Genomic DNA, 13,360 nt, shown 5'->3' with positions numbered 1-13,360 from the left:
TTATATGTGTTTTAAGGAGTAAATAATAAAGAAAAACGTTTTACAATTACTAGTCAGAGAGGCTGCAAAAGTTACGCTTAGGTCCTAGAGACCATTAAACTCTATTGTATATTAAATATAGCATCGCAACCTCCTGAGGGATCCTTTGTTTGTTGAATGAAATCTCCCAGACATGTTGGCACCTACCTTTCATAAGGAATTATGAATCGCCTGGCCATCGCAGGCGCAAACCGGATACATATTTGTGTCCCGGAGGCCATGATGTACGTGCCCATGGTCTTTGTTTAATAGGGCGAGGTCAGGGAAAGGAGATATCCATATCTCCCCATAGAAACCACATAACGGTACCAGGTTTGGACTCTACTTGTAGCCGGCACCCGGGCAGGTCCATTGGTCCCAGAACCATCTCCCTGTGACCCTCTGGTCTGGAGCTAGGAACCCTAAAGGGTTTTGTGGGTCATTTGCTGCCAGCCCAGAAGAGGGGGAGTGGACCCCTCCCTGAGAGCGGGAGGGGAGGGGCCGGCCACAGGTTAAAAGTCTGATGCCAGCAAGCAGGCGTGTCTTTCTCGGAAGAAGGGTCACATCTTACAAATGTGTTTAGAGGGACCCAGGAAATAGCTGAGATCACGGCCCTTCATGTAAACTCCAGCAAAGAACATCTCACAACCAAAAGGAACTTCCATCTTACCCGGTAACTGACTTTTACCCTGCTTAACCCTGTTGTACCCATATAACCTGTAATCTGTAACCTCAGACCACTGTATATATTCTCTGTGTATATTGTGTTAAATCTAGTGTGCCCTTACGGCGATTAAATATATAATTTAATCAAACGAGAGCTGGTGGCAGATACCCGGGCTGAGGAGACGCTGTTTTCACTGCGGCAGTGAAAAGGCTCTCTCAACTTGTTGCCTCTCTGTGCCCGCGTGGACAGCAGATGTGTGTGTAAACTGTACCAACCTGACCTTACCTGCTCCTCTGGAGGGCGTAACTTCACGTTTTTGGTAAACCCGTGACCATACCACGTCTCGTGAGCTCGACGTAGTTGACGTAAAGCGGGCACGAGGTGTGGTATTCGTCACAGTTGTAAATAAGAAGTAGAAGTAACTAATACCCCTCATTTATCTAGGTCAAAATTTATACACTAATTATTACTACTGGGGCATTTTTGGGGGTCTTATTTCCACTGAGGGTACTTTAGGGGGCACCTTATGGGCCTTATTACTACTGGTTGGCACTTTGGGGAGCTTTATCACTACTTAGGGCACTATGGAGGATTATTAGTAATGGTGGTACTGTGGGGGGGCATTATTATTATTGGGCACAATATGGAGGGCACTACTACTAAAGGGGGCAGTCTCAGGGAGCATTATCAATAATAAGAGCACTCTGGAAGATAATTATAATTGGTGGGACTTTTTGGAGAACTATTAGTATGTGGGAGACTATCTATATGGCACTGCTATTTCTTCAGTATAGTATTTGGGGGCATTGGGGCGCACAGCAGACACAGTATTGGGGGTAGCAGCAGGATAACACTGTTAGGGAACCAGGAGGGGGAGGATGATGTTAAAGTGAGGAATCTAAGATGTCTGCGTGGCAAACTGCAGAGACAATACTTGGCTGAAAGATGTCATCATGGCAGTCTGCACCCAATGGAGAAGAAAAGTTTAAAGGGGTATTCCCATCACAGACAATGGGGGCATATTGCTAGGATATGCCCCTATTGACTGATAGATGCGTGTCCCACCTCTGGGACCCCCACCTATGGCGAGAACGGAGCGGGGAGAGCTGTGGCTGGAGGACTTAGGGTTACTCAGGGTTTGGCCACCCCAAGCACTCTCACCATACAAGTGAATGGGAGCAAACCGCTAATCTATTCATTTCTATGGGGCCAACAGAAATAGCCGAGCCAGCGCAGTGCGCCCTCCACTACCTTTCCCTGCTCCGTTCTCAGTGTAGGTGCTGGTCCCAGAGATGGGACCTGCACCTATTAGACAATGGGGGCATATTCCAGCGAAATGCCCTAATTGTCTGTGATGTGAAAACCCCTTTAAATTGTCATGTCGCCTTTATGCACCTGTACAGTAGAAACTAACAAAAACTGAACCCATTTTGGAAACTACGGGATAAGGTTTTATTGGTACTATTTTTGTGTACATATGATTTTTGATAGCTCGATATTACGCTTTTTGTGAGGCAAGGTATCCAAAAATTGCTGTTCTGGCACCATTTTTATTTTCAGTTTTTTACTGCGTTCACCTGACAGGATAAATCATGTGTTATTTTTATAGAACATGTTGATACAGACGTGACAATACCAAATATGTGTATTTAACTTTTTTGTTTCAGTTTTACATAAGAAAGCATTTTTGAAAAAATAAATATATTTTCTGGCTCCATTTTCTGAAAACCATATATTTTTTTTTTTTCGCCGATCGTTTTTTTTTTTTTCGCCGATCGTCTTTTTGCAGTAAGTGAAGTTTTCATTGGTACCATTTTTGGCTACATATGATTTTTTTGATCATTCAATATTACACTTTTTTGGGGACCAAAAATGGTTGTTTTGGCACAGTTTGTATATATATATATATATATTTTTTTTTTTACAGCATTCATATGGGGGGTAGACCCTGTGTATTTTTATAGAGCATGTTGTTATAGATGCAGCAATACCTAATATGTCTAGTTTTTAAAATTTATTTCAGTTTTACACTATAAAAGCATTTAAAAAATAAAATAAAAAATCATGTTTTTGTGTCTCCATTTCTGAAAGCCATATTTTTTTTTTTTTTTTACAATTTTCTGCCTATCTTCTTGTGTAGGGGCTCATTTTTTGTGGGAAGAGTTCACATTTGTATTGGTACCATTTTTAGGTACATATGATTTTTTGATTGTTCAATATTGCACTTTTTTTGTGGGCAAGGTGACCCCAAAAAATTGCTGTTTTGGCAGTTTTTATAGAATTTTTTTTATGGCGTTCACCTAAGGGGGTAAGTCATGTGAGATTTTTTAGAGCCGCTTGTTATGGACGCAGCAATATCTAATATGTCTATTTTTATTAATTTAACATTTTTTTCTTTTTCATTAAAAATCGCTTGATGAAGGGAAAGGGCCAATTTTTTTTTACAGTGAACTTTTATTTTTATAAAACACTTCTGTGCATGGCAGACCCCGAGGCCTTTGCGTGGCCTGGGGTTGACTTGGCAGCCATCAGCCCCTTGTCACTGCAGCGTGGAGGGCCGATGGAGGCCCCCTCTCTCTGCTACCCTCTTATATGCTGCAGTCAGCGTTGATTGCAGCATATAAGGGGTTAATCCGCTGGCATTGGCATTTACAACAATGCCAGTGGATACAGCAGGGGCCCAGCATTGATTGGGGTGTGCCCACCTGATCATCATGACATACTTCCCGCTGTGACGTACTAGTACGTCATATCTTGCCAGGGGGTAAAGAGTACTGTACCTGTGATTTAACCAAACATCTGTGATTTAACCAAACATCATAGGTTATCATCAGTGGGGATCTGGGTGCTAAGACCCCACAAATTGCAATTTCAACATCTTGAAATTAAGAGTAAATGAAAACCATGCCTACTGTGTGACATTGATAATTTAATGCAGGATTTTAGATAAGGTGAACAAACAGATATCAGTATGTTACAGCCCCTACCATAGCATCGCATATCAGATTTCCCAAGTTGCACTCCCGAAATCGACACTCCAGAGAAGAACCATTTAAAAACACCAAGGTTTTTCCAATTACTTCAGAGGAGAAATTATTTATTTTCTCCCTCCATTTGTTAATTTCTGCTAAAAGCGCAGGATCTACAAAAGAGATATATACAAATTGTCAGTATATACCGGCGTTTAATCATTTGATGTTCATTGTATCGTATAACACTTATACAGGCACCATATACAATAAAATTACCATACAGAAAGTGAAAAGATTGCAGTACTCACCATTTTCACAAAATACATCTTCTTTATTCTGTCATTAAAGGGGTCGTGTCACTTCAGCAAATAGCATTTATTATGTAGAGAAAGTTAATACAAGACACTTACTAATGTATTGTGATTGTCCATATTGCCCCCTTTGCTGGCTGGATTAATTTTTCCATCACATTATACACTGCTTGTTTCCATGGTTACAGACCACCCTGCAATCCATCAGTGGTGGCCGTGCTTGTACGCATTAGGAAAAAGTGCTGGCCTCTTTGGTGGCCGGGACCGTGAGATCTCACAAATAGTGCCATTAGAAAGTAAAACTTGTCCCGCAACAAATAAGCCCTCATAAGGCTATGTGAACGGAAAAAAAAGTTATTCCTTCCCAGCAAGGAGTGAGTCTTTCCCTGCGTGGAGTGAAAAGCAAAAATACAAAAACTGAAAATTGCACTGTCGTCTAAGAGTTAACTTTCTCTACATAAATGCTGTTTGTGGAACTGACATTACCCCTTTAAATTAAAATAACAGGAAAGCTAACCGGATGCGAGATGCATGGTTGCATCACGGCATAGGACCGACCTACCTCCATCCCCATCCCCTGCTTCGACCATATTAGCCCAAAGTCCCCATATATTATCCGTTATTGTTCTTAGAGCATAAATCCACATTTTAATCTGTTGATACAACTAGACCAATGAACGACTCCAATGTCCCTGCCAATACCTTTGCAAAAATCTTAACATCATCATTGAGCCTGTATGAATCAAGCTCCATCAGATTCTTTCCTGGTTTACATATCCATACAATATCTGCTTCATACATTGACTTTGGTAGCTCACCCAATTTATAGGATTCAGATTTTAAATCTAAGGGTACTTTCAAACTAGCGTATTTCTTTTCCGGCACTGAGTTCCGTCATAGGGGCTCAATACCGGAAAAGAACTGATCAGTTTTATCCTAATGCATTCTGAATGGAGAGAAATCCGTTCAGGATGCATCAGGATGTCTTCAGTTCAGTCTCTGAACGGCGTTTTGGACGGAGGAAATACCGCAGCATGCTGCGGTATTATCTCCGTCCAAAATTCCGGATCAGTTGCCGGAATGCCAGATCCGGCATTAATTTACATTGAAATGTATTAGTTCCGGATCCGGCATTAAAAATACCGCAATGCCGGTTCCGTCCTTCCGGTCTGTGCATGCGCAGACCAATAAATGTGCAAAAAATATATAACGGATCAGTTTCTCCGGATGACATGCGGAGAGACGGATCCGTTCTTGCAATGCATTTGTAAGACGGATCCGCATCCAGATCCGTCTACAAATGCTGTTTGTTTGCATGCAGATTGACGGATCCAGCAGGCAGTTCCGGCGACGGAACTGCTTGTCGGATCACTCTGCCGCAAGTGTGAAAGTAGCCTAACTCACACAACTATATATTTCGTAGGGTAACCCGCCTGGTCCAGGTGATTTATTTTCCGAAAGACTATTAATTGCCTTACTAATACCATCATATGTAATTGGAGCATCCAAACTATCCATTTTAATAGATTTGAAATTAATTCCCTTGAAATACTCCCTAATATCATATTTTATGCAGGAACATTGAGAGCTTTTCAACACCACAAATTCCTTCAACAATAACCCTCTTAAAGGGGTTATATACTGTAGTTACATAGTTAATATGGTTGGAAAAAGACATAAGTCCATCAAGTTCAACCATGGCATAGGTGGGGATGTGATTTTTAGAAAAAGTATTAAATTATTGTCATTTACTTTTAAGAATTCATCTAAACCCTTTTTTTAAACTGTCCACTGTTTCTGCTGCGACCACGTCTGGAGGTGGTCTATTCCACAGATTCAGTTCTTACAGTAAAGAAGCTTTGACTCTTCTGGAGACTAAACTTTCTCTTCTCCAGTCGGAGGCAGTGCCCCCTTGCCTTTTGAGGGCATTTGACATGGAACAGCTTTTCGCCGTATTTTTTGTATGGCCCATTTTATATATTTGTATAGGTTAATCATGTCCCCCTTAGACTTCTCTTCTCAAGACTAAATAAATCCAGTTCTTTTAATCTTTCTTCATAATTAAGACCCTCCATGCCCCTTATCATTTTAGTCGCTCTCCTCTGTACTTTTTACAGCTCAAGGACATCCTTTCTATGGACTGGTGCCTGGAACTAAACTGCATATTCCAAATGAGGCAGCACCAAAACTTTATAAAGTGGTAATATTACATCCCTGCCTCGTGAGTCCATGTTTCGCTTAATACATGACAATATCCTGGTAGCCTTCGAAGCAGCTGATTGACAATGTATGCTGATATTTAATCTACGATCTACAAGGACACCCAAATACTTCTCTACAAGCGACTGTTCCAGTGTTACATCCACTAGGACATATGATGCATGGAGATTATTACTACCCAGATGTGTAACTTTACAGTTATCCACATTGAACCTCATTTGCCAACTTGATGCCCAATCACTCAGACTGTCCAAGTCAGCTTGGGCAGTCTATGGACATCTTCCATAGACTGCCCAGTACTACATAGCTTAGTGTCATCTGTAAAATAGAAATGGTGCTATTAATCCCGTCCTCAATATTATTAATAAATACATTAAATAATAGGGGACCCAGCACTGAACCTTGGGGTACACCACTTATAACCCGGGGCCATTCTGAATAGGAATATGGTTGTGTCATGAAACATATTCTACATTTTACAAACCAGCACCTGGATCTGAATACTTTTGTAATTGCATGTTGCAATAAAAATGTATTATAGCCACTGGGGTATTCAATAAAATGTATCTGTATAGTGCAACCTGCTGTTTGTTCTTACCCTTAATTTTGTCCGTCTCAATGAGCTAGTTGAACTGTTCTGTAAGAACATGTGGCAGTTACCGGGAGAGAGCTGCAGCAGAAAAGACACACACCCTGAAGATAATCTAGCAGAGCAATTGGAGCAGTGAATGTGCGGATCTCTGGACCCAAGTGAGGTACGGGGCTGATCTAGCTTTGTGATAAAGGTAATGTCAGGTACTATATGATGTCCGATTGTCATTTTTTTACATTAATCATGGCATAACCTCTTTAAGTGGGCCTTAAAGGCATCTGAAACCACATTTAAGGCTGAGTTATTATTTATCTAAAAAAAGAGTTATCCCTGGGTAACTCGCCACTGGGTTTTGGAGGGGCCTGTTTGCCAGTCTCTTGCCTCAAATAGCCTAAATATGTGGAACTGTTTTGGGCAGGAAAGCCATGCTTGCGTCGGCCAAATGTGACTTCCATGGAATTCGGGAAAACTGCTCGGATCTGAGTGATTTTTGGATATGTTGTTCACCCAGATCGGAGCTATCCATGGATGAAATTATGGGGATATGTGGGGTTTTGAGGTGGTTTCTGTGTGTTAGGGAAAAATGTGTGTTTTCTGCCTGTGAGTGATTAAGTTAGCCCATTATGTTTGGTAATTGTATCACAGGCAGAGCCCGTTGTGTTTTGGTAATTGTATTTTATTGATTGCGTCAAAGACAATGCCTATTCTGTTATTGAGTGCATCATAGGCAATGCCATTGTGTTTGTTAATTGCATCACAGACGATGCCATTGTGTTTGTTGAATGTATAGTTTTTGTGTTTAAACTGTAAAACTGTAAAGGATTGGCTGCTATGTTCTCAGTTCCCAATCAGGTCCACAGGGGTGGTACCCTTGTTGGAAAATGTGTATATAAGTCAATGCTTGTGTGTTCAATAAAGAGTTCCTGTTTTACCCTTCATAAAGTTGAGGCTGGTGTTTGGGTAACTGATCGACGCTGGGGAATGCTATACGCTATATACTCCCCTGGCTATAACCCCTAGCTCTTGTAAGAGCTGTTCCTGTTCCTGGTTCCTGTGGTGGTTACAGTGTCGAGTGGAGTGCTTGGAGTCCTCGGGAAGCACTAGGAGCATCCATCAACGGAGGTACCCAATCGGGGTGCCAGGAGATCCGTTACACTGCCTTAATCTAATAAGAATGAATTTTCCAACTTATCCTCGGTTTATCAGTTTTAGCCACTAGTTTCACTATAATAGGGACATAGTTCAAGATTCCCCTTGATCCATAATCAAATGTATTCACCAAATTATACATAGCTACCTTTGGCAATGCCAAATATATTCTTGAAAAAGTCCCATATGGTTTGGAGTACTTAATCCGCCAGATATCAATCCAGCCTAATACCATACACCATTTATTTATATTAGTAGTAATATTTTATATTCAGACTCACATTTTTACCCCGCTTCCTAAATTTATCTCTTTTTAGATCTGTGACATCATTAAAATCACCAATTGAGTCGTAAATTTTCCGAGTGGTTACTAAAACATATATGGACATTCTTTTCTAGGACCTCTGCTTTAAATGGTGGCAGAATATACATTCTAACCAATAATTATTCCAAAAAATATATTTTACAGTGGAGTATCAGCGTCCCAAATGTGCATGTCAGCAAAATTGTAATTTCTTTTTAACTAGTGTACCCTTATGAGTAAGTGGAGTAGCAGGAATTGAACATCAATTCCAGCCATCTATTACTTAGTCAATTATTACCAAATGGCTCCCTGTAAGCATAGAATTTTTTTTACCAGTAATAGCAGCACAACAAAAAAATGAAACCTTTCTTGTGGTGGTGCCAGCCGTGGTTGGGAGCCAGTCTGAAGATCCCCCTTGGATGCGTCGTATATGAAAAACCGCAGCACTCACTTGTCTTCAATTATACAGGATTTACTCACCAACAAAAATGCGACGTTTCGACCGTCAACCTTGAGAAAGACCATGACGGTCAAAACGTCGCATTTTTGTTGGTGAATAAATCCTGCATAATTGAAGACAAATGAGTGCTGCGGTTTTCCCTGTAAGCATATTATATCTGGATAATATGTATTTAGTAAGATAAACACAACCAACCTTTTCAGCTGGTTCCTCATCCCTCTAACATTCCATTAAAGAGGACCTTTCACTTTTATAAACTATGTGAACGGAGTATGCTGCCATATAGAGCGGCGCCCGGGGATCTCACTGCACTTACTATTATCCCCGGGCGCCGCTCCGTTCTCCCGTTATAGGCTCCGGTACCTTTGCTCCTTAAGTTATAGTAGGCGGGTCTCCCCCTCCTAGGCTGCAGCACTGGCCAATCGCAGCGCACAGCTTGGGAGGTTTTTTTCTCCCAGGCTGTGAGCTGTGCGCTGCGATTGGCCAGCGCTGCAGCCTAGGAGAAGGAGACGCCCACAGGACAAGGGAAGACCCACCTACTATAACTTAAGGAGCAAAGGTACCGGAGCCTATAACGGGAGAACGGAGCGGCGCCCGGGGATAATAGTAAGTGCAGTGAGATCCCTGGGCGCCGCCCTATATGGCAGCATACTCAGTTCACATAGTTTATACAAGTGAAAGGTCCTCTTTAAATTATTTTACTCATTTAAAAAAAGAAAAGACACAAGAACACACGCCCTAAACCCTTGGAGTTGCCCCCTCTTTCCCACCCCAAACTCAACAAACTCCCTCATATATTAGTATGCAATCCAGAGGTCCCCTTCAACCCTGATGCCCACCGCTAGCCTGTATCTGGGGCACGAAGTAGTACAGTAATAGAAAAAAGAACAATCCCACCTCACGAAATTCCAATGTTCCAAGCCTCAGCAAACCTTTAGGATGTCTCTCTATCCACTTCATTGCCTTTTTGGCGAAAAAGTCCCATCAAAAACAATCCTCAGTTCTTCTGGAAATAATGAGTACTGAACATTATTTTCCCTGAGGAGCTTCTTATAGTCCATAAAGGACTTTCTTTCTCTTTGTGTTTGAGGTGCAAAAATCAGGAAATTCTGATTTCAAATCCAAGTTGTTTCTATTTCTGCAAAGCACTATTTCTTTATCCCTAGATGACAACATTTTAACCAGAATTAGCCCTGGGAGACTTCCTGAGGGTGGAGAGCAAAATGGAATGCTATGGGGCTCTATCCAAAAAATGTATGTGTATAAAGGAGTCTGCATCAAACATTTCCCTGAACCAGTTTTTTTTGAATGCAACAACATCACCTTCCACTTTTTCTGGAAATCCAACACATTTTATATTATAACACCTTGAGTGGTTTTCAAGATCAGTTACTATAATTTATCAATATATTGTCTGTTAGAGGCTTTCAGGTTCTTTAATTCTTTCCTGATCTCATAATTTTATTGCTCAAGAGAAGCCACTTTATTTTCAACTGTGACGAATACCGTACCCCGACTGACATTGGACGTCAAATACGTAGAGCCAGCGAGATATAGTATAGTCACTGGTTACCAAGGCGTGACGTTACGCCCTCCACGAGGAGCAGGTAAGGTCAGCTTGGTACAGTGTTCACAGACTCCTCCTGTCCACACGGGCACAGAGAGGCAACAAGCTGAGGGAGCCTTTTCAATGCCCCAGTGAAACAGCGCTTCCTCAGCCCAGGTATACTGCCACCAGTTTCTTGTTTGATATAAGCCCAGTCCGCTAATGGGATTATATAGGGTAAGAAACCAACCCGCAGTAGCGTATTACTAGGCCGAAACACGGACGTGGGGATTCGTGATCAAGATACCAGAACAGCACAAGATTAAATTATATATTTAAGGGCTCACTAGACATAACACAATATACACAGAAAATATATACAGTTGTCTGAGTGGTAAATACAGATGGCGTGGTACAACAGGGTTAAGCAGAACAAAAGTCAGTTTACCAGATAGATGAGTCCTTTGGGTGGTGATGAATTCTTAGTTGTAGTCACATGGGAAGCAGTGATAATAGTAAATGTAGAGCAGCACCCACGGACCGTCAAACGACCACACCTGAATGCATCAGCCAAACCACGGCCACAAACCTCAGCAGCTGTCACTACCAGAGCTTTGGGACGTTCTCACAGCTCTGTTTCTCCACCCCTGTGATGATGTCACTACTAGAGCTGGGAGGAGTTCTCACTACTCTGTTTACTTTTGGTTTCTTTCACCACAGCTGTCCTTCATGTGTTTGATTTTCCTCTCTTTATATCACCCCTCCTCCTATGATAGGATGTGGATTATAGTTCTCACTTCAGTTGTAGCTCTGGCTTTAGTTTCTTCACTTGTAGCTATCAGTTCACTGGACCTGTGTTCTGCTGCAGCTAGCACTCTGGATATTGCCAGCCTGTCCTTGGATCCGTCTTCTCTGCGGCTGCAACACCGTCAGCTAAGTGTGCAGACATTGTTGTGTTCCTGTTTATTTTCTGACTGGATCTGAGGTGGCCACGGTTCCCTCCATATAGTGAGTAGGGCACTGGTGGCCGTGCCCCTTCCACTATTGTAGGGGTTACAGTGGTCATTAGTCTTAGGCACGTGGGCATGCCTCTTTCCGCCATTTGGATCCGGGCATGTGCTTTAGCAGAATAGGGAGAGCGTTGAGGGTCGGACAGGGGTCACCCGTTATCCTCCCTAGTTCTGGGTCCAGTCAGTAGCTCTGTACTGTGTATTACTATTGTTGCCCACATACAGCCGTGACATTATAATCCACCAAAACCGTCCTTTTTTGACATGGATCCGCTTTCTGGCCTGGTTGACCGCATGCAGGGTCTTTCTTTGGAAGTAGCGGATCTCCGTCAATCTATGACTCAGCTTCAAGCATTGGGCCCTGCTCCGGCTCATGGAGTCTGTTGCGAGCCAAAGGTCTCACTTCCGGAGACGTTCTCCGGGGGCAGTGAGAATTTTGTTCGTTTCAGAGAGGCATGCAAACTCCATTTTTGCTTGTGTCCTCACTCTTCTGGTAATCAAGAGCAGAGGGTGAGGATTGTCATCTCCCTGCTCAGGGGTAATGCTCAGACTTGGGCTTTTTCGCTGCCATCAGGGGATCCCTCCCTTCGATCCGTGGAGGGATTTTTTGTGGCCCTGGGGCAGATTTATGATGACCCGGATCGTGTTGCTCTGGCCGAATCTAACCTACGTGTTTTATGCCAGAACAAACGGTCTGCGGAGCTTTATTGTTCTGAATTTCGGAGATGGGCAGCTGATTCGGGTTGGAATGATGCTGCACTCCGGAGTCAGTTCTGTCATGGTCTCTCGGAGAGATTAAAAGATGCGTTTGCTTTCCATGAGAGACCAACGTCCTTAGAGTCTGCCATGTCATTGGCGGTACGCCTTGACAGGCGTCTAAGAGAAAGAAACGAGACCTCTCTGTCCAGCCATTGTCAGTCTAGGGGAAGTGGTGCGGACTCATTCAGTGTGCAGGGGCCTCATCCTGTCTCGCTCCCCTCTGAGGAGGAGCCCATGCAGCTAGCTCGACTTGCCCCTGATAAAAGAGGATTTAGTCCTCAGAGTATGGTCTGTTTTTGTTGTGGGGGCATAGGTCATTTGGCAAATGTTTGTCCATCTAGGAGATTCTTGAACCGTACTAAGAGCGATAATAAGAGAAAAATCTCAAAAGGTAAATCATCAAGTTCTGCTTCATCTGCTACTTTGGGCAAAGTTGATGTAGGATTTGATGCTTTTCCTCTGACCTGCAGTTCCCGTTTTCTCCTGTCTGCCAGGGTGGCGCTAGAGAGCAAAGTCATTTCTTGTGAGATTTTTGTCGATAGTGGAGCGGCCGTCAATCTTATTGACACTCAATTTGTAGCCATGCATGGTTTTCAGGTTTGCACATTAGATAAAGATATACCTGTTTTTGCTATTGACTCTGCTCCACTCTCACAGAGATCTCTGAAAGGCATTGTTCACAATATCCGGCTAGCTGTAGGTGACACTCATGTGGAGGATATATCTTGTTTTGTCCTTAACGGATTGCCGTCTCCTCTAGTTTTGGGGTTACCCTGGCTCACTAGACATAACCCCACTATTGATTGGCAAGGAAGGCAAATAAATGAGTGGAGTGACTTTTGTAGAGAGAATTGTCTCACAGCGACTTTTGCAGAGGTGTCTACTAAAACGGTGCCATCATTTCTCTCTGATTTCTCTGACGTGTTTTCCGAGAGCGGTGTTCAGGAGCTACCTCCTCACCGGGAGTTTGACTGTCCCATTAACCTCATTCCCGGCGCCAAGCTGCCAAAAGCACGCCTCTACAATCTCTCACAACCGGAAAGAATCGCTATGCGAACTTACATCTCCGAGAGTCTCGAAAAGGGGCATATTCGTCCCTCAAAGTCACCTGTGGCCGCGGTTTTTTTTTTTGTTAAAAAGAAAGATGGCTCTCTGAGACCTTGCCTAGATTTTAGGGAGCTGAACCGTATCACGATTCGCGATCCCTATCCCCTTCCTCTGATCCCGGACCTCTTCAATCAAATTGTTGGGGCCAAGGTGTTTTCCAAATTGGATTTGAGAGGCGCGTACAACCTGGTCAGGGTCAGAGAGGGGGATGAATGGAAAACGGCCTTTAATACCCCTGACGGGCA

The 13,360-nt window shown here is 42.9% G+C and overlaps 1 protein-coding gene across 1 annotated transcript in view; it reads right to left on the bottom strand.

Moving 5' to 3' along the window:
- Positions 1-13,360, bottom strand: part of NT5E (5'-nucleotidase ecto) — a 162,765-nt gene that overhangs the window by 42,071 nt on the left and 107,334 nt on the right. The window contains exon 5 of the mRNA XM_040428723.1: positions 3,673-3,827. Within this exon, the coding sequence (XP_040284657.1) occupies positions 3,673-3,827 (155 nt within the window). The remainder of the gene's footprint in view (positions 1-3,672; positions 3,828-13,360) is intronic.

This window comes from Bufo bufo, chromosome 4 (genome assembly GCF_905171765.1).
Source record: "Bufo bufo chromosome 4, aBufBuf1.1, whole genome shotgun sequence".
Classification (NCBI taxonomy): domain Eukaryota; kingdom Metazoa; phylum Chordata; class Amphibia; order Anura; family Bufonidae; genus Bufo; species Bufo bufo.
Note: the sequence above shows the minus strand (reverse complement) of the source record. Positions and strands in the feature narration are given on the sequence as shown.